The sequence below is a fragment of the Anastrepha obliqua genome, chromosome 5 (assembly GCF_027943255.1).
Source record: "Anastrepha obliqua isolate idAnaObli1 chromosome 5, idAnaObli1_1.0, whole genome shotgun sequence".
Lineage (NCBI taxonomy): Eukaryota > Metazoa > Arthropoda > Insecta > Diptera > Tephritidae > Anastrepha > Anastrepha obliqua.
In genome coordinates, this window is record NC_072896.1 from 13,604,653 (window position 1) to 13,624,884 (window position 20,232).

The window sequence follows — 20,232 nt, forward strand, 5'->3', positions numbered from 1 at the left end:
TGAGCGCAAGCGCCCAAACTCAATGTAATTAAAAATTTATTGAGTATGGCTACGAAGGTTGGATAAGTGGCTTCTTAGCTGAGATGGTAGCTGAGATGATTCCACCTAATTCTCCACACAACTTTTTCAGAAACGACTTGAAGCAATCCGAAGGCTTCACGCCTGGATACCTAACGGACAATGTCCGGTAAGGATATCCACCAAATTCGAGACCTGCGGCCTTTTACTTGACTTGACCTTAAAAGTTCCGTCGAGCGCCACCAATCTACCTGTAACCAGAAGGATTTCGCGAATATGCAAGTTTGCGCACTAACCCAGCACTAGCTGAGTTCAAGCGAGGCCCATCTTTTTTTTAGGAGCAGACTGCAGGTTCTAAAAGAACCCCAATCCTCAATCCTCTCATTTTGAGGTCCACTGTCTGGCTAACTTATCCGTCCAGCAGTTTCCCGCTATGCTACTATGACCGAGTTCCCGAATGAATTTAATACCGAAGCATTCGGATGTAAACAAGAAAAAAATCAGGCATTCTTGTGTTCTAATTTCGAGCACACCAACAACGAGCCCAAGGCTCTAATTGTCGCTTGGGTGTGGGAGTAAATGCTTGCCTCCCTAACAGTAGTTAAAGAAGTAAGCAACTAATCTAATGCTGCTTTGATTGCGCCTACCTCCACTAGGAAAACACTACAGAGATCCAGTAACTTAAATTTGAGCTTGATGGGGAGCTCCTTGTCGAATACTCCCCCATTAACCCTTCCGTCCAAGTTCGAGCCATTCGTAAAATATTTGCCATGCCTTGTCTCAAAATGTTGCAGCAAGCCCACTTCTTTCCCTTGAGGAATTATCAACGGAACTGGTATCACTCGGGCTCAGGGAGGATGTACATTGTTCAAGCACTATGAGGATGAACTCAATACTTCTAAGAATACTATAGTGTACGTAGCTTAAGTCTAGCGAATACCTCTGAATACTGATTGCTGCACTTGCAGTATTCCCTGCGATATCTGAAGGTACCACATTTACGTGAAGCGCTAGGGTAAGAGTGGTTGAAAGGGCCCAACTGAGTCCAATGAAGGCTCATCCTTGGACAGCCTTTCACGCTTTCGCAGAATACTTTTCATTAGACTCGTTTCGCTTTCCTAATTTCGGACTTGTAGATTCCTAATCCTACTTTATACTGTTCCCATGTGGACGAAGATTTAATCGTTCTTGCTCTATTATACAGTCGTCTACATGAAGCCTTAGTTTAAGAGAGTTCAGTTGTCCACCAAGGTGGTTTTTCCTCTTAGGGGCGGTCTTGGTGGGCAAGAGCTCTCCTCTCTCTGGGTCATCGTCCAGTTACACATAGCGATGAATGTCAATTCAAATGCCAATTCATCTATCCCTACCAATCCCTCCAAAAGATCTAGATTTTCTCACAGTGCTTCCGGAAGAATATTCTGCAGATTTCTGCAGCATAATCTGTAAGATGAAGTGTAGATAATTCGCGCTTTTCAAAAATATTTTGCCTTTAATATTCAACAGACTTCTCTGAAAGGAATTCAGGCAAAAATCCTTTACCAGTTTTTAGTGTGCATCGTAATGTTGTCCCAAAAAATGGCATCTACTTGTATAACTACTTACTAGTGATCTTTCTTGAGAAATTTCATTTGATTTTTTGGACGAAAATCCAGCTAAAAAGCAACCCATCAAATAAGACCACTGGGCAAGTAACCCATAGAAAGGTAAATTGCAATGAACACTAGAGCCTGGGTGGTAAATTGGCTAATTATATAATATACAAATAAGTAAAACCAGAAGCACACTTACACACCTTTACATACTTGTGTATATACCTGTACGAGTATATAATCTTAATTTGCAAAGGAGAGCAAACTCAACTTATTCTACTCTTCTATGCTTAAGCTTACGATCATAAGGTGATACGAGCAATATATTCCCACAGCCTGCAATACTTTCCAAACCACATCACTACCATTCTCACCTATCATGCGAGTCGACGTACGATTACAGTATATTGGCACTCCTCCATGCACGCACTTTGAATTCATTAACGAATTTGCTCACGTATTTCGCTTGCCTGGTATGATACCGAAATAGAAAGGTAGAGCTACGTATACGTCTAAAGTTATATGTTCGAATATGAAATGCATATAAACGCACATGTATGTATATCTCTTGACTCAGTATGCACGTATATCTGCTGACAAATAGTCTATTCCTTTCTATTTTACCTGTCGATTGAATGTTAGATCTAATGAACAGCTTTTTAGGCAATTTCTGTGTTTCTTATTCGAAAAGTACGTAAAAAACAGTATATTAAAAAAAATTATTTGTTACACAGGGTCAAATTTGAGGCTTAATTCAAAATTTGGAGTATGCATTTTTTTCTACTTGACTAAGCCTATAACAGGCTAAAAAAATATTTTTTGTCAGACTGTATAACCATCATCATTTAGTACCATAGTTTGTTTGAGTCATATTTCATGTTGAGTTCATAGCGTTTTTATATTTTCTTTTACTTTACATCGATTTGTTTGATGCTTGGCATTCGATAGAACTCTTTCTGCTCTACAAAACTATTAGGTTGGCAACTAAGTAATTGCGGATTTTTTTAGAAATTCAAAATCAAATTTTTCATGGAACTCAATGACTTTATTCTGTAATGTATTGCGCTTTTTAATCACTGACCTTTTGCCATCTTTCAGGCAGCATAATAATCCCTCGCTCATAAAACTTCTGGTTTTTGTTAGAAAAAAACTCAATCAGGTACGATTTGACATCATCATCCTTATTGAAATTTTTACCATTCAAGGAGTTTTGTAAAGATCGAAACAAACAGCAATCAGATGATGCAAGGTCAGTACTATATGGTTGGTGTGCCAAAACATTCCAACCAAGCTCCAATAATTTTTGCCGAGTAGACAAGGATGTGTGTGGCCTTGCATTGTCATTATGGAATACAATGCCTTTTTGATTTGTCAATTCGAGCCGCTTTTCTTCAACTGATTTGTTTAATTTCATTAGTTGTTTAATGTAGACATCGGAATTGATCGTTCGGTTTGGTGGTAAGAGTTCAAAGTAGACAACTCCTTTGTAATCCCACCAAACTGATAACAACACCTTCTTTTGATGAATATAAGCTTTTGATGTTGTTTGTCTTTGGTCACGTGGCTTGCTCCATGATCTTTTCCACTTGGTTTTGTTGTAAACAACGCATTTTTTATCGCCAGTTATCAGTCGTTTTAAAAATGGATCATTTTCATTGCGTTTCTTTAGCAAATCGCAGCTGTTAATGCGTTGCGTTTTGAACATAGCCAAGTTGTTTTAAGTGACTTTCAGTGCATGTATGTGATACATGAAGCTTCTCTGCAATCTCACTTGTTGTACTGTGACCATCCAAATCGATTATTGCCTTGATTAGGGTGTCATCAACTTCAACTGGACGACCAGATCGTTTTTCATCTTTGAGTGAAAAATCACCAGAACGAAATTTGGCAAACCAATTTTGACTGCCGTTCTTTTAAGGTTTCGTCAGCATAAACAGCCCTTTGCGGAAATAAAAACGCAAAATATGACGAAAATGTTCCTTTTGATTTTCCATTTCTCAACGAACGCCAAACGAAAACTATGCAACCGATCAAAAAACTGTTTTTACTGATTGACAGCTGAATTGCCAACTATCAAATAACAAAATGTGTTTTACATTTGTACTACGTCTGCAAACCTAAAAATTCAACTGAAGCCTTCTATGGGTGAAATCCTCAATTACTTAGTTGCCAACCTAATATTTTAATTGTATTTTTGAGTTTGCCAAGAGGCAAAAATCAACATTTTCGACACCTGCCCTTGTTTGCTTTTTATCGAGGTCAAAAACCTGACGAAGCAGCCCAGGACACTTGCGACGTGTACGCAGAAGTTGTCATAGGCGAGTCTCACCTAACCTTTGAAGGAGAACGGTCGCCAAACCAGTCGTGAATTAGCAGAAAAAATGAACTGCGATCATAAAGCGATTTTCAATCACCTTCATTCAATGCGATTTACTTAAAAAAAGAGAGCCGCGGTGCCTCACGAGCTCGACGAAAAAAACAAAGAAAGTCGCCTTGAAATTGCTTCTCAGCAGCTCGCCCACCATCGAGCAACACGCAGTCATAAACAGCGCTTTTAGTACCGAATCGTCACGGGAGATGAGAAATGGTGTCTATACATCAATATGAAGTAAAGAAAGAAGTGGGTGGCTCTAGTAGATACGCCAAAGCCAAGAGTCAAGCCGGATCTTCATCCAAAGAATATAATGAAATGTGTTTGGTGGGACTGGAAGGCCACGATGCACTGGGAAGTGCTCGAAAAGAATGCCACGGTCAACAAGAAGCTCTACAGTGCTCAGCTACACCTCGTTTATGAGGCTATTCGACTGAAAAGATCTGAACGATATGATTAAACCATACTCCTTCATGACCACGCTAGACCCCATGTTGCACAAGTCGTCAAAGCGGTACTCCAAGAGCTCGAATAGGAGGTCCGTCAGCATCCGCCGTATCCTCAGAACCTTGCACCGACCGATTACCATTTTTTCCTTTCCCTGTCAAGCCATATGAAGGGCGTTACCTTCGATAACAAAGAGGTCCTTAAAAACTGGCTTAACAACTTCTTTGACACCAGATCAAACCATGGATTTACAAACATTTGCAGTTTAAATACCATCTCCGCTGATGTTGACCAGGGTTCGCAACCATACAACTGGACCGATTTGATGTTAGAACTAAAACTACGTATTTGCGTTTTCTCCGTAAGCCGCTTGGAGTACCACACTCTTTTGAGCTTCGCAAGAGCTGCTTTTGCTTTGCTTAATCTTGCAGTTATTTCAGCAAAAGCGCCACCGTTTGCAGTAATTTGGCTGCCAAGGTACGGGAACTCTCCAACTTCTTCAATCTGTTGGCCAGCAATGGCAATGTTATAAGGCTGTTTAGCATTTATGCTAATTGATTTCGCTTTCTTGGTATTTATTTTGAGACCTCACCTTAAAGATTGGTCGCGCAAACCATTCAGTTTGGGCTGCAGATGAGACTCTTTACTTGAGAAAAGAGCGATTGCGTCAGCATAAACCAAATCGTTTAGATGCTCAACGGATAGGGGATTCCATACAATACCTCTTCGGGGATTTTTGCCAATTGCATTGTGTAAAATTTCGTCAATTACAATTAGGAACTGTAAATGAAAAAGGATGCATCAGAATACGCAACTGACTACTGAGCGCAACTGCATACTTTGATTGGGTGTACGAGCATTGCTTCATGCACTACTTTACATTTGAAGTAGGAATATTGCGCTTTTATCAAATTACAGAGTTTCTCGGGTATGCCTTTTCGATATAAATCGGGTATGCCCGTGCAAATGTTATGTTTGAATGTAATCTCAGAATGTTGAAAGGAGCGAATTGACTGTAAGAAATATTTTTCCGGCAACAAATGAAAATTTCATAGACAAATGAAAATTGTGTTTTACTGAATAGAAGAATCCGTTTCCCTCCAAATTCATCGCACTTAGTTTCAAACGTATTAGTTTCCGTATTCAATATCTGCGAAGGCTAATCAGGCAATTACCAAAAATGCTCGCAGCATAAAACGAAATGGAAATCCTTATATAATTCAATTGTTTTATTTTATTTTATTTGCCTTTGCAATATTTACAAATTTCAGCTCTCACGTTTTTTTGCACCTAATGCGACCCCAAATCCCGCAGTTATTTGATGCCTACATAAATTGCTTGCTCACATAAATTCTTTCCATACATACCCTTGTGTGTATGAATGTGTGTATATATAAGTATGTATATGTGTATTTATTATATGCCTATAAAGGTAATCTACTCACGTAATTTCGAACGCTTGCTGCAATCGATGTTATACGGCAGATCGCATTTCTCCTCCAGAGGGCTGTAGTCGTTGAAGACCATACCATCGGCACAGAGACGCTCAGTCGGTTGGCCCTCACTGCAATTAATTAATACATAAATAAATTTTATAAATATTCTAAAAGTATGTACACGCTTGTGTAGGAAGAAAATCAGTGAAAGCAGACGAATTATTGTTGTAAGAAATTCTTTTCTTTTATTGCCGATGATATGCGGCAGTGTAGGTATTTGCTGTCGCTTTATTATTATTTCTGGTATGAAATATTGATTAAAAATATTGCTGTCGATGCAAAGGTAAAAGCTCTCAAAAACTGGTGGAAGCTTTTGGTGCGGGTAAGTCTTGCCATTTAACGTGTTTACCTTGGCCGGTGTGGAGGGTTGGGTGATTGCTTTGATATTTATTGTTGTTTATGGTTTCTAGTGACATTAAATGAGCCGTACATAATGCGTCTGGAGATTAAGTTACTTAAAGCAAATTTTATTACTGTGTGGTTTCGTAAAACCTTTTGGGCGGCAGAAAAATGAGGCAGAAACACAATTATTTGAGTTATTAAAAAATGAGGAAGGAAATAATTAATTAGAGTTGTAAAAATAAATTTTCACCGTGGGAACAGGTGTGAATATCTAAGCTGGCTGTGAGCTGCTTATTGGGCAGACTTGATAGTTTTGGAAAGGTTAACGGAAGGTGCATAGATTTCAACTAAAGAGGCACACCAAGAAAGTAAAATCACTGAAGCTGGGATAGAGTTGATTCTTGACTGAGTGATTCGGGCACCCTATAAAGGTGGGTGCAGCAGCTGAGGAACCCGGCCTGAAGAGCAATATCCAGAAAACCAAAGTTATGCGTATAAGCAAAGGAAGTACGCAAAATTTCTCAATTGATTTTATCTATCTCGAAGATGTATAATCTTTCAGCTATTTAGGCACCTTTAGATCGGTCTCTGGAGTTTCCAGTGATGATATCAAAAGCCAAATAAAGAAAGCTGTGGTGACATTTGCACGCATCACACATTTCATGCGCTTCTAGGCTGTCTGTGATCTGCCCTGAATACTATGAATTTTGAATAGATATTCATAAAGTGGGAAGCAAGTGGTTATGATTTGAAAGATACGAAAAATCATTGGGCAAGGCAAGAAAAGTCATACAGGGTAGAGTCTCTACAACGTAGAAAAAGAATACGACATGGAACTAGCTCAAGAACCATGAACGATCTTTCAAACGTTCAAATAACTATAATCTAATTTTAACAAAAAAGTAAGGCAGACAATGCCAAACCTCCGAGTGTATTTCTGCCATGAAAAAGCTACTCATAAAAAACCATCTGCCGTTCGGAGTTCCCAGGAAATATCTTTCAATAATGTTAGAAACAAGGCAATAAAGTGTCACGAAAACTTTCCAGATACCATCTGAAATATATTGTATACATCTACAATCTACAACTGATCCCAGAGTGTGTCTCACGTAGTATGGGGTTTTAATGCTTTACATTTAATACCGCAAAACTATCTATGCGGCGGTTCAGAACCTCAATATTTACTTACCTAGGACACAAGATTATTTTGGTCAACTACAAAACTATAGAATACCCCGAAGTATGGGTATACCCGAAGTTACCAGATTCTGATTATAGGTTCGCTTAGACGCCAGTGCAGAACAGGGCACACCTGAGCTCACTAACTTTTGATGCCGCAGGTGGTTTGCAAAATGTTTACTTTCTAAAATCAATTGATTATAAGATTATGTATTACTTTGACCATCGAGACGACACAACAGATAGGAGAAAGAACTCGTCCAACCACCCACAAAGGCTGTAAGCGCCTATTATTATTATTGTTATTATTATATCTTTGACCATAATCCTAATTTCTACGGACCTGAGATCATCAAGCTCCTCGGAAAAGTCGACTGCGCGCTTAAGACCTCTGTCTAATTAGTAGAGATAGTGCTAAAGGAGAGTGGGCATTGTATAATTTCTTTCGTCCAGGTAAGAGACGATTTATAATGCGATTTTATTCACTATTGGACCCCATCGGACGGGGTTTTGGGTGTATTGATATGCTAGGGTGAATTGATGATTTTTTAAATAGCTACTGTAAAGCTATTATAACTTAGGAAACACTGAGTCCTGTTTCACAAATTGGAAGACAAGCTCACCCTAAACTTGCTCAGAATATTGAATGTGTGAGATTCTAAAACAAAGAGGAGGGCGTTTTTCTATAAAAAGCACTATGCAATTGTTAACTTACAAGCAAGAGTAGTATTTGTCACACTGCTCCACATCGGGGAAGAAGCCATTCGCTTCTGGACATTCATCTGTAGGCTCGTAGCCTTCTGACGGTGGCGGATCGGTGGGTCGCTTTGGTAAATGTCGCTGTGATGTTGGATGTCCGGGGCCAGTACGGAAATTATTGCGTTGAGCTAAGGCCGTACCTGAAAATAAATTTAAAACATTAATTGTAAAAATTAAATGAGAAAGATATTTTGAATTAGATTTTGCGTTCAGTGGAAATTTTGCTAATTTTTTTAAGTTTTTAATTTTCCGTTTTAACATTTATATATTGTATGTATATATAATTGGCGCGTACACCCTTTTTGAATGTTTGGCCTAGCTCCTCCTCGTATTTGTGGTGTGCGTCTTGATGTTGTTCCACAAATGGAGGGACCTACAGTTTCAAGCCGACTCCGAAGGGCAGATATTTTTATGAGGAGCTTTTTCATGGCAGAATTACACTCGGAGGTTTGCCATTGCCTGCCGAGGGGCGACCGCTATTAGAAAAATGTTTTCCTTTATTTTGGTGTTTTCACCGAGATTCGAACCGACACAGAGAGAACTGTGAATTCCGAATGGTAGTCGCGCACCAACCCATTCGGCTACGGCGGCCGCCGTAGTTTAATTTTATTTACTATGTTAAATTAGTTTAAAATATCTTATTTAATTTATTATTATTATTTTATTTAAATATTTCAATTATTTTACTTTTCTTGTATTGGTATTTTTTAAATTTTATTCTATTTTATTTTGCTTAATTTTGCTCTTTTATTCTCTTGTTTGCTCAATTATGGATTAATAAATTTTTTATTTTATCTCATTTTTTTATATTATATTATTTTAATTTAATAATATTTATTATTTATATTTTTATTTTTAATAATTAATATTTTTTAGTTTATTTATATCTTTCAATTTCTTACCTATAGTTTTACTTTACTTAAATTTATTTTATTTGATTTTTTGTCTTATTGATAACTTTTTTGCTTGCTTTATTTCATGTTTCTTCATTTATTTTATTTCTTAACTTAACTTTTTTACACAACTTTTGTTTGCTATAAATTATTTTATTTTACTTCATTTACATTAATTAATTTGTTTAGTTTACTTATCTTATTTTTTCATATTATTTGACTTCAATATATAAATTTTTCAAAACTTTTTTAAGTTAATTTATATTTTTTAATCCATTTGTACTTTTTTTGTTTTATTATATACGATTTAATTTTTTCCAATTTTTTCTATTGTTTCGCTTTAGTTAAATTTTTTTTCAATAACTTTTTTGTTTGATTTATTTTATTTCATTTATTTTATTTTATTTAACTTTTTTATACAATTTTTTTGTTTACTCAAATTTATTTTATTTTATTTGACTTATTTTAGTTTTTTTTATTTTATCTTATTTTTCATATTATTTGACTTTAGTTTAAAATTTTTTCAATTGCTTTTAGTTTATTTATATTTTTATTTATAGTTTTTATTTTATATTTATTTATTTATATATTTTTTAATTTATTTATTAATTTTTTTGTTCTATAACATCCTGTTTTATTTTATTTCATCGAATTTTTTTCTATTTTGTCCATTATTTTATTTTATTTGATTTTTTTTTTAACTATTTCTTATGTTTTATTTCATATTGCTTTCTTTTTTATTTGATTATATTTTATTTGAAAATTTTTTTTAAATTCTTTTATTGTTATTATTTTATTTAATTTATTTGTTTTTTTGTATCTTATTTTATTATTTTACCAGTTTCCATTTCATTTTATTTTTATAATATTTCTATTTTATTGAAAGTCTTTTTCTTTGTTTTTTTCATTTAGTTTTCTATTTCTTTTTTTAATTTTGTGTCATTTCATTTAATTAAATTTTATTTTACTTTATTGCAATTATTTTTTTTTCATTTTGTTACATTTTGGTTTATTTTATTAATTTTTATTTTTTATTGATTGATTTTAATTTATTCCATTTGATTTTATATTATATAATTTTATTAATTTTAATTTTTTTTATGTTATTTAATTTTATTGTTTGATCTTACTTTTATCTTTAATTTCATAATTGAATTTAGATCAATTTAATTTAATTTTTATTTTAATGGACTATGAATAAGTTCCTTGCGGTTTTACAACAGATGGCGTAACTTGATTATTATTCCATCGATCCACATTTCCAAACATTCATTGGAGAGCTACTGTCGTAAGGCACAAACGTCAGTATAAGTTTTTTATTTGAAGCGTAAACAACAATATTTTTACCACACTTGAAAATGTCGAATTTCGTGCCAAATAATGTGTTTTTGCGGGGAATTTTTTAATATGAAGAAAAAAGCAGCCGAAAGTCATCGTATCTTGGTGGAAGTTTATGGTGAGCATGCTCTAGCTGAGCGAACGTGCCAGAAGTGGTTTGCACGCTTTAAAAGTGGTGATTTTGGCTTGGAAGACGAAGAACGCGAGGGTGCCCCGCCAAAGTTCATGGATACCGAATTGGAGGAATTGCTCGATCAAGATCCGGTTCAAACGCAAGAAGAGGTTGCAAAAACTTTGGGAGTTGATCAATCAACCATTTCCAAACGTTTAAAAGCCATGGGAATGATCCGAAAGGTAGGCCATTGGGTGCCGTATGAATTGAAGCCAAGAGACGTTGAACGCCGTTTTATGGCATGCGAACAACTGCTTCAACGGCACAAAAGAAAGGGTTTTTTGCATCGAATTGTGACTGGCGATGAAAAGTGGGTCCATTACGACAATCCAAAACGTCGGGCAACGTATGGATACCCTGAGGCTTCAACATCGACGTCGGCGCAGAATATTCATGGCCTGAAGGTTATGCTGTGTATCTGGTAGGACCAGCTGGGTGTTGTGTATTATGAGCTACTGAAACCGAATGAAACGATTACGGGGGATGTCTACCGACGACAATTGATGCGTTTGAGCCGAGCACTGCGAGAAAAACGGCCGCAATACGCCGATAGACACGACAAAGTTATTTTGCAACATGACAATGCTCGGCCACATGTTGTTGTCAAAACATACTTAGAAACGCTCAAATGGGATGTCCTACCCTACTACTAAATTTGTAACCATTTTACGTCAATAAAGTTTCAAATTTCGAAAAAAAACCGCACGAACTTAACCATAGTCCTATTACTTTATTTTATTTTATTTTATTTTACTTTATTTTACTTTGTGTTATTTAATTTGATTAAATTTTATTATATTTTACTTTATTGTATTTCTTTTTTTTTCATTTTGTTACAATTTGGTTTATTTTTTTATGATAATTTATTCAAATTTTCTTTATTTTATCTTACTTTTATCATTAATTTTATAATTTAATTTAATTTTATATTATTTTATTCTATTTTATTTTATTGTATATTATTTTATTTAAATTTTTTATTATTTGTTTTTTCATTTTATTTTCAACTTTATCTATTTTATTTTATTTTGTTTTTTTTTTATTTATTTTCAGTTTTTTATTGATTTTATTTTATTATTTTTTTTGTTTTTATTAGTTTTATTTTATTTTTTTTTGTTGTCTTTTATTTATTTATATTTTTTACTAATTTTTTTATTTTATTACATTTGATTTTGTTCTATTTTATTTATTTATTCATTTATTTAAATATTGTTTTATTATTTTTAATTTATAGCTATTTTTTTAATTTTTATATTAATTTACACCATTTTATTTAATATTATATAATGTATTTTTAATTTTTCATTTACTTTCTTTGTATTTGTCGTTTAATTTACATTCATTTCATTTTATCTTATTTTATTTCATATTTCCTTCCACTTGTCACAAAGCACCATGCGGTTTCTCAACTACTTAGTTCACTCGATGCCAATGCCATTGTCAATGTTGCATGCAACACTTGCTTTACAAACTCTCTGCCACAACTCAAACGTACTAGCACAGTGCACCTCTCAGACAGTTTCCATTTTCAAAAATAAAATAAAAATGTCTTTGCATTTCACTATCATAATTTTTTCCAATCCCCAAACACTTGAAACTTGTTGCATGTTACTAAGTTTTATGTTCACCTCTTTTTTAGTTTTATTTCTATTTTTATACGCAAAGATGCCAACCAGCAGTGGCCAATCACTAATACTCTTCTTATCATTTCTATGTATTTATATATACTTATATTTTTATTTACGTGTGTGTGTATGTGCATCTGTCTGTCAATTCGCATGTCTTAAGTGCATTTACGTGCAGCTGCCATTCTCCACTTTCCAGTTGCCACTTCACGTCTTACTTTTATTTACGCAATTACTTGCAACACTGCATATCTGCTGTTTGCCACAAAGTATTTTCATTGCAAATACTTGAAATAGTTTGCCTTGAAGCGTCTACGTTTAGACGAGTATAGCGTACGCGTATTTATTTTTATTCTTACGGACATTTCTTTGTTTTCATAAATTGTGGAAAACAGATAAATCACTCAGAACCGCATGAATAAAAAAATCGGTTATATAAAACATTGTTGCATATTGGGAATAGAGGAAACTCTGTGCTCTTCAGATTGAGCTGTAAAAATGATCCATACCAAAGCTTCAGAAGTAAGTATTGTCAGTCTTATTCTAAAAAGAGTTGAACTCCGGGAGAGAAATATTGAATTGTATTGACTTAAGCCTTTTCCCCTTAGATTTCATAAAAAGTCAATTCGATTCGAATCGAGTAAATAGGATTTTCGAACAGTCAATTGCATTTTAAGAAACATCAATGGGATTTTAGACTAATAAAATGGATTTTAGAAAGCGTTTATTGGCACTTGTAGAACCACTGCTTTTTATTATTCGAGCCATCTTGATTTGGCTATGAATATATCTATGTCGTCAATTTTCCCTTCGGCAATTTCTTTTAAGTCAACTATCGAGAATTACCCCAGCATTCTATGCCGTAGAGCACCTAGACTTGGGCACTCACAGAGATAGTGAAATACTGTTTCCTTAGGTTCTTCTTGATTGCAGCTTCTACGTCTATCCTTGTGCGGCCACCCCATCTTGCTGGCATGGTCTCCCAAAGGCCAGTAGTCCCTTATTGTTGACGTAATTCTGAATATGTCTGCTCGTGGCTTTCTTAACAACTTTTCAGTGCTGGATTTGTTGAAATTGGGCCACGCTTGTTTAGTTATTTTGCAGTTGTCCATGTTTGCCCATCTGTCTACTGCCTGCTCCTGGAATAGCGGGAAGATCTCCCTTTAGCGCGTCCACCATGGGGGCAGTATATTTCTACTGATTTCGGATTCATTATAGGTTGCCTCGTATCTTGCCAGTTCAACAGCTTTCTCATTTCCTTTTATGTTCCTATGGCCAGCTACCCAGATGAGAGTGATGTCTATCGTGCCCACTAAGGCATTAAGTTCTTCTTTGCATTGTCTAACGATTTTTGAATTGGTTATAGGTGACTTTAAATCTAATATGACTGCTTGACTATCTGAAAATACAGGGCCCGCCACTTATCGTTACGGATTTGAACTAGGTATTATTTGAAGAATGTCATCTGATTTGACAGAAAATTAGTTTTATTCTTCCGCTGAACGAAAATGGTTGTGTATACGCTCAAAGAACGCTGGGAAATATTGCAACATTACTTTGAAAATCATGGTAATGTTGCAGAATGTGTACGAAAATTACGTACGGCAATGGGAAGAAGAAAAGCACCGAATGAAGCGTATGTGCGTTACTTTGCGAAAAAAGTAAGAGAAACTGGGTTGCTTATTATTATCTTTTTGATGGATTATTATCTTTGGGGTGCCGTCAAAGACCAGTGTTATGCCAACAAACCAGCAACAATTCATGCACTGAAGACCAACATACGCGATGTCATAGCTGAAATACAGCCGCATACAATCGAAAATGTGTTGAAAAATTGGACCGATCGTATGGGATGGTGCATGGCTAGCCGAGGCAGCCATATGAATAAAGTTGTGTTCCATCATGAACCGGAAGGATTGTACTTCAAAATAAAAAACACAGTTTGGAAAAATATTGAGTAGTTTCTTTTTTATAGCATTTTTAATTCCGTAAAGTTATATGGCGGACCCTTTATTTACACTTTCGATAGTTGTTGTAGATGGTTTCTAATTATAAGGCAAGCTTCCCTTATCGCGAGAACTTGTGCTTGAAAAATACTATTCGAATTCACCAGGCGAACAGACTTGCAAGTTTTGAGGTCCTTCGAATATACCGCCGACGCCGAAGTCCATCTTAGATTCGACATTGTAGAATGCAGTTGTATTCTCTTTGACTACTGAATTCAACACCCATTCCTTTCGCGTGAGGAATTTTACCTTAAACTAATCTAAAGTATAGGGTAGCGGTAGTAAAATCTGGCCAAAAAAACTTTAGTTAATCCTTTCTAAAATCCAATTAACTATTCCAAAATGTGACTGAAAATGGTGTAGTGCCACCACCTTGAGCAGATTCGCTTTGGTTTAAATATTTTTTAGTCACGAATTTTTCAAGCTGTGTTTGCTTTAATCCTTCAACAAATACTAACACATTTTCTAAAAGAAGTTCTGCAAAGTTTGCAGATATTATTCAGTTCCGCTGGAGTTTAGATTGGCAGCGCATATTACGACTTCCAACATCAACTGAAGATTACTGGATATAACACGAATGCATTGAAAATAAGCGGGAATAAGTAAATGCGAGTATTCAAGTCACTTTTACCCGAGTCTTGTTTGCCATGTGCGTACATGTAAATGCACATGTAGATGTTAAGCCACTCACTTTGCCCAATTTCACCCAAACGAGCAAACATTAATTACAAATTTTCGCGGCCATTATAAGTGACACACGCATACTAACACACATACATACATATAATACATTCATACACAGGCTCGTATGCCTACCCAGGCGTTGTGCGGCGCGACGCAAATGACACAGATTGCACTTAACAGATTACAAAATTAACGATATGGGAATTGTAAGTTATTTGCTAGTGTAATTCCATTACTCTTATATTAGAATCCCCAATGGGGATATCAATGGCATAGTACTTCAAAATGTGCATATGTATGTGGGTAAGTAAGCATGTGTGTGAGAATGATATGTAACACAAACATACGCAACCTTTCATATTGCTCTTGTGACACAATTACACACATACACATGCACCCACACACACACACTTATATTGCCTTTGCCGGCACTATCTGCTGCATCCGGCAGCTACTTTTGCATTCTCCGTTTACATAACCTCAAACTCAAGTCGAGGGCGACGAATGCAAGCATACGTTGGCGTTTGACATTTTCAAGTGGCACTTAATTAATCCCAAAACGCTAATTTTATCTTTTGCGTCATGTCGCGCCGCATCGCGTCGCGTCGCCCTCCGTTGTACCTTTGTGAGTGTTTAATTCTACATTAAGCGCATGTAAGTGACACGCCTCCGCAGTCTACCTTTCTACTCACTTTCTACGGTATTAACTAATTTTCAGCACGCTTACGGTGCAGCGCTAGTTTAGTAATGCAGGGTTGCAATTTATCGCAACTACACGCGAATGTTAATGATGTTACTAACTTAACGGTTTACTTCATTTCCCACACTTTGTACGTAGAAAATTTGGTGTTTGACAATAATACGCTACTTTAGCACCCAACTTCCAGGATAACATCATCAGCAAGAGTCACCAGCTCATTGCCACACAACTTTTCACACTTGCTCGCGAATTTTGGCTGGAATTTTTGGGTTAGTGCTTCGTGCGGTGATATTTTGGGCTATGCCGTTATTGATAAGGGCATGCACGGTTCAACTTTTCATATGAAGAGAAAGTACCGGGTTAGTGTGGATAGAAGATGAGCTGGTATAAATATTTAAACGCATCAGGGTAGTTTGCAAGGCGGTTGCATTAGTTAACAGAATTTCTTGTTTCAATTGTAAGTATAAATATGAGTTTATAACTCTAATTCCAATTCTTATAAGTATAAGTATAAGTATAAGTATAAGTATAAGTATAAGTATAAGTATAAGTATAAGTATAAGTATAAGTATAAGTATAAGTATAAGTATAAGTATAAGTATAAGTATAAGTATAAGTATAAGTATAAGTATAAGTATAAGTATAAGTATAAGTATAAGTATAAGTATAAGTATAAGTATAAGTATAAGTATAAGTATAAGTATAAGTATAAGTATAAGTATAAGTATAAGTATAAGTATAAGTATAAGTATAAGTATAAGTATAAGTATAAGTATAAGTATAAGTATAAGTATAAGTATAAGTATAAGTATAAGTATAAGTATAAGTATAAGTATAAGTATAAGTATAAGTATAAGTATAAGTATAAGTATAAGTATAAGTATAAGTATAAGTATAAGTATAAGTATAAGTATAAGTATAAGTATAAGTATAAGTATAAGTATAAGTATAAGTATAAGTATAAGTATAAGTATAAGTATAAGTATAAGTATAAGTATAAGTATAAGTATAAGTATAAGTATAAGTATAAGTATAAGTATAAGTATAAGTATAAGTATAAGTATAAGTATAAGTATAAGTATAAGTATAAGTATAAGTATAAGTATAAGTATAAGTATAAGTATAAGTATAAGTATAAGTATAAGTATAAGTATAAGTATAAGTATAAGTATAAGTATAAGTATAAGTATAAGTATAAGTATAAGTATAAGTATAAGTATAAGTATAAGTATAAGTATAAGTATAAGTATAAGTATAAGTATAAGTATAAGTATAAGTATAAGTATAAGTATAAGTATAAGTATAAGTATAAGTATAAGTATAAGTATAAGTATAAGTATAAGTATAAGTATAAGTATAAGTATAAGTATAAGTATAAGTATAAGTATAAGTATAAGTATAAGTATAAGTATAAGTATAAGTATAAGTATTTTGCTAACTATCGTACCGTTTAACTATGGAGGAACGGCAGTGCTCACAACTGTGGTGAAATGCAACATCGATAAGTAGGGTGGCCCGACACAGAGAAAAAAGAAGGGCGATCAGACTACCACAAACTCAATACTTTTGTTCAACAGTGAATCGAGTGGATCGACGGCCATTCGTAGTCATCGCATTCACCTGATTTCGCTCTGTATCAGTATTTAAAAAAAAATGTTTTCCTTGTTCACTCCACTCGGGTGAATAAGGCCTCGACAAGACTCAGTATTGGGTTGGTTTCTTAATCTATTTGCTTTCTGGCAGGGTAAAAGATTAGCCTGCCGCTACCACTTAAAAAAATAACTCTAGGAAATCGTTTCGAGTGCCAAGGAACAATTAAAATTAAATTGTCGCGTTAATTGAAGAATTTAGTTTAAAAATGCTCTCTAGAATTGAAAAAATTATTTTCTATATTGAGAAGTACTAAGAGAACTAATAGGAGAATCAGTAAATTTGTAAAATGTATAAAAGCATTCCTCTTTCCATCTAATCATACTAATTTAAAAACAATGATTTATTCTCAAAACAAGACAGACCGCATACTTTTATGAAATTATTTTAAATTTGGATTAATGAGTGTTTAGGCCATACCCTAATACCCAACACCCCACCTGTACAACTCTGAAAATCTGTCTCACATTTCTTAAGTACCTATACCAGCGAGCTCACAGTACGTTAAAGAAAGAAAAAAACAAGATGTTGATATTTATTTATTCAACAAAGCCTATATAACAAAAATCATCACATAAATTTAAGAGCAACGCAGCCCGAGCTATCGACAGGCGACCCTGGACGCAGGGTGAGTAAGTGAATGTCTCTTTTTTAGGACGCCGTCTGGCACCTCTTCCTCGAAGCAAGACGGAGCAGTCCCGGGGGTGAGGCAAAAATCGACGATAAGAAGTGGTAAGCATTTTTAACCCAACCTCAAAAAAAATTTTTGTTGTTATTAACACTATATTTATCCTACGCAGTATTATTTGATGTTCAAGTAAATATTCCTGAGTTTCCACTTGTCTCATGTCTTTATTTATTATCTTCTCAATTTATTTGAATTCCACAATAAAAACTCGCTCTTCCAAAAACCATAATTGTCCTCCAACCATTGCGGTGCTATTCAATTTAGTGCGTGTTTTAGCAGAAATGCATGCGCATGGCAGCCCACCCATACATACATACATAGATAACTAATTTAGTTTAGTAATGATTAAAATTGCCGGCGATATAATTGTAATTAAAACGCAGAGCTATTGAAAATTGTTACCAGTAACTAAGTGAAACCGGTTGAAATTCACATTTGGATTGTGGTGAGAAAGAGCGCAGCTCAGCATCCGGTAAAAGCCATGCATACTCGTCTATGCAGATGTACTTTGTGCTAACGTTGGCTAAGCGTTAACGCAAACTTGCAGCACAAATAAATATAACTACGAATATGAACATGCGCGTGCATATGAATGCAAATATCAGATTTTATGCAAACCTAAATTCTATGTATGTTAGCATCCTTCAGCGCAACAAGTAAGCCGACTATTAAATGGAATTACATTTCGATAGCTCGTTGAGGTGATGATTGCTTTTCGGCGTATTCAAATAATACCTAACTATTAATAGTTAGTATGTAGATATGTATTAACCCAATTGTGAGTTTTTGTTGGCATCAAAAGCCCAATCGAGAATTTAAACACATTTCCATACGAATAATATAACGAAGTTGACCCTTGTCTTCACTTCAATTTCAAGTATCCTTGACAAAGTGATCCTATCGGATGGATGAAGACAGACCGAAACGCAACGATGGTAAATCGTAGCATTCGAATGAGGTAGTGTAAAGCACTTTTTCTAAATAAATATATCGAATTACAGCTTGTCACACGTAGTGTGAGCCAAATAAAGGGTGGTTAAGTTTCAAGGGCCGGTGTTGATTTTGAATAAATAACAAGAAACAAAATATTGGCCAATAGCTGCCGCGGCATCGGCGACACACCTCCATCCGATGGTCCGATTTTCGATGACGCTGAGGCATAATTGAGGTTCTATGCCGTTAATGTGCCGAATTATCTCATCCTTTAGCTCTTGAATTGTTGCTGGCTTATCGACGTACATCTTTTCTTTCAAATAACCCCAAAGAAAGAAGTCCAACGGTATCGTTGACGTTTAGGTGTGGTTCACATTCAACATCGGCCCTTTAGAAGGCGCAAATAACAGCGCACTATTCGATTGGGACTCTTAAAACATGCTTTGTTTTTCAAAAAAGATTTAACCAATTGCTAAGGCATCACCAAATTGCACGTTATTTTCCCAAAAGGGGTTTTCTGGAAAGATTTACGCCTCAACTACGTTTACATACGAGTATTTCTTCAAAGACAAGGCTGGCCCCAATGTAATAGTGAATGGCGAACGCTATCGCACCATTTTTTTGATGCCGGAAATTGAAGCCCGTGGTTCACAATATTTGGCTCCAACAAGACGACGCTACTTACCACACAGCCGGCGATACAATAGATTTACTGCGTCGTCGCTTCGGTGAGCAACTTATCTCTCGTCTCGGACCAGTGGATTGGCCACCAAGATCGTGTGATATCACATCTTTGGATTATTATTTGGGGTTGTATGTAAAGTCTAAATGCTTTGTAGATAAACCAGCTTCGACTGAGTTATTGGAAACCAACATTGCTAAAGTTATTCACGAGATACCGACTGAAGTCCTCCAGCGAGTCAGTCAAAATTGGTGTTTATGGATGGCCGAATGAGATTATCTTTAAAAAATAAAGGTCATGAATGGTTCTAAACAGTCTAGAATCTGATACAATATTTGGCTCCAACAAGACGACGCTACTTACCACACAGCCGGCGATACAATAGATTTACTGCGTCGTCGCTTCGGTGAGCAACTTATCTCTCGTCTCGGACCAGTGGATTGGCCACCAAGATCGTGTGATATCACATCTTTGGATTATTATTTGGGGTTGTATGTAAAGTCTAAATGCTTTGTAGATAAACCAGCTTCGACTGAGTTATTGGAAACCAACATTGCTAAAGTTATTCACGAGATACCGACTGAAGTCCTCCAGCGAGTCAGTCAAAATTGGTGTTTATGGATGGCCGAATGAGATTATCTTTAAAAAATAAAGGTCATG

The 20,232-nt window shown here is 35.2% G+C and overlaps 1 protein-coding gene across 1 annotated transcript in view; it reads right to left on the reverse strand.

Annotated features, from left to right (window-relative positions):
• The window catches only part of LOC129248000 (protein obstructor-E), a 77,003-nt gene that overhangs the window by 37,478 nt on the left and 19,293 nt on the right, over positions 1-20,232 (reverse strand). Inside the window, exons 3-4 of the mRNA XM_054887393.1 lie at positions 8,158-8,341; positions 5,871-5,989 (exon numbers count right to left, since the gene is read on the reverse strand). Of these exons, the coding sequence (XP_054743368.1) occupies positions 5,871-5,989; positions 8,158-8,341 (303 nt within the window). The remainder of the gene's footprint in view (positions 1-5,870; positions 5,990-8,157; positions 8,342-20,232) is intronic.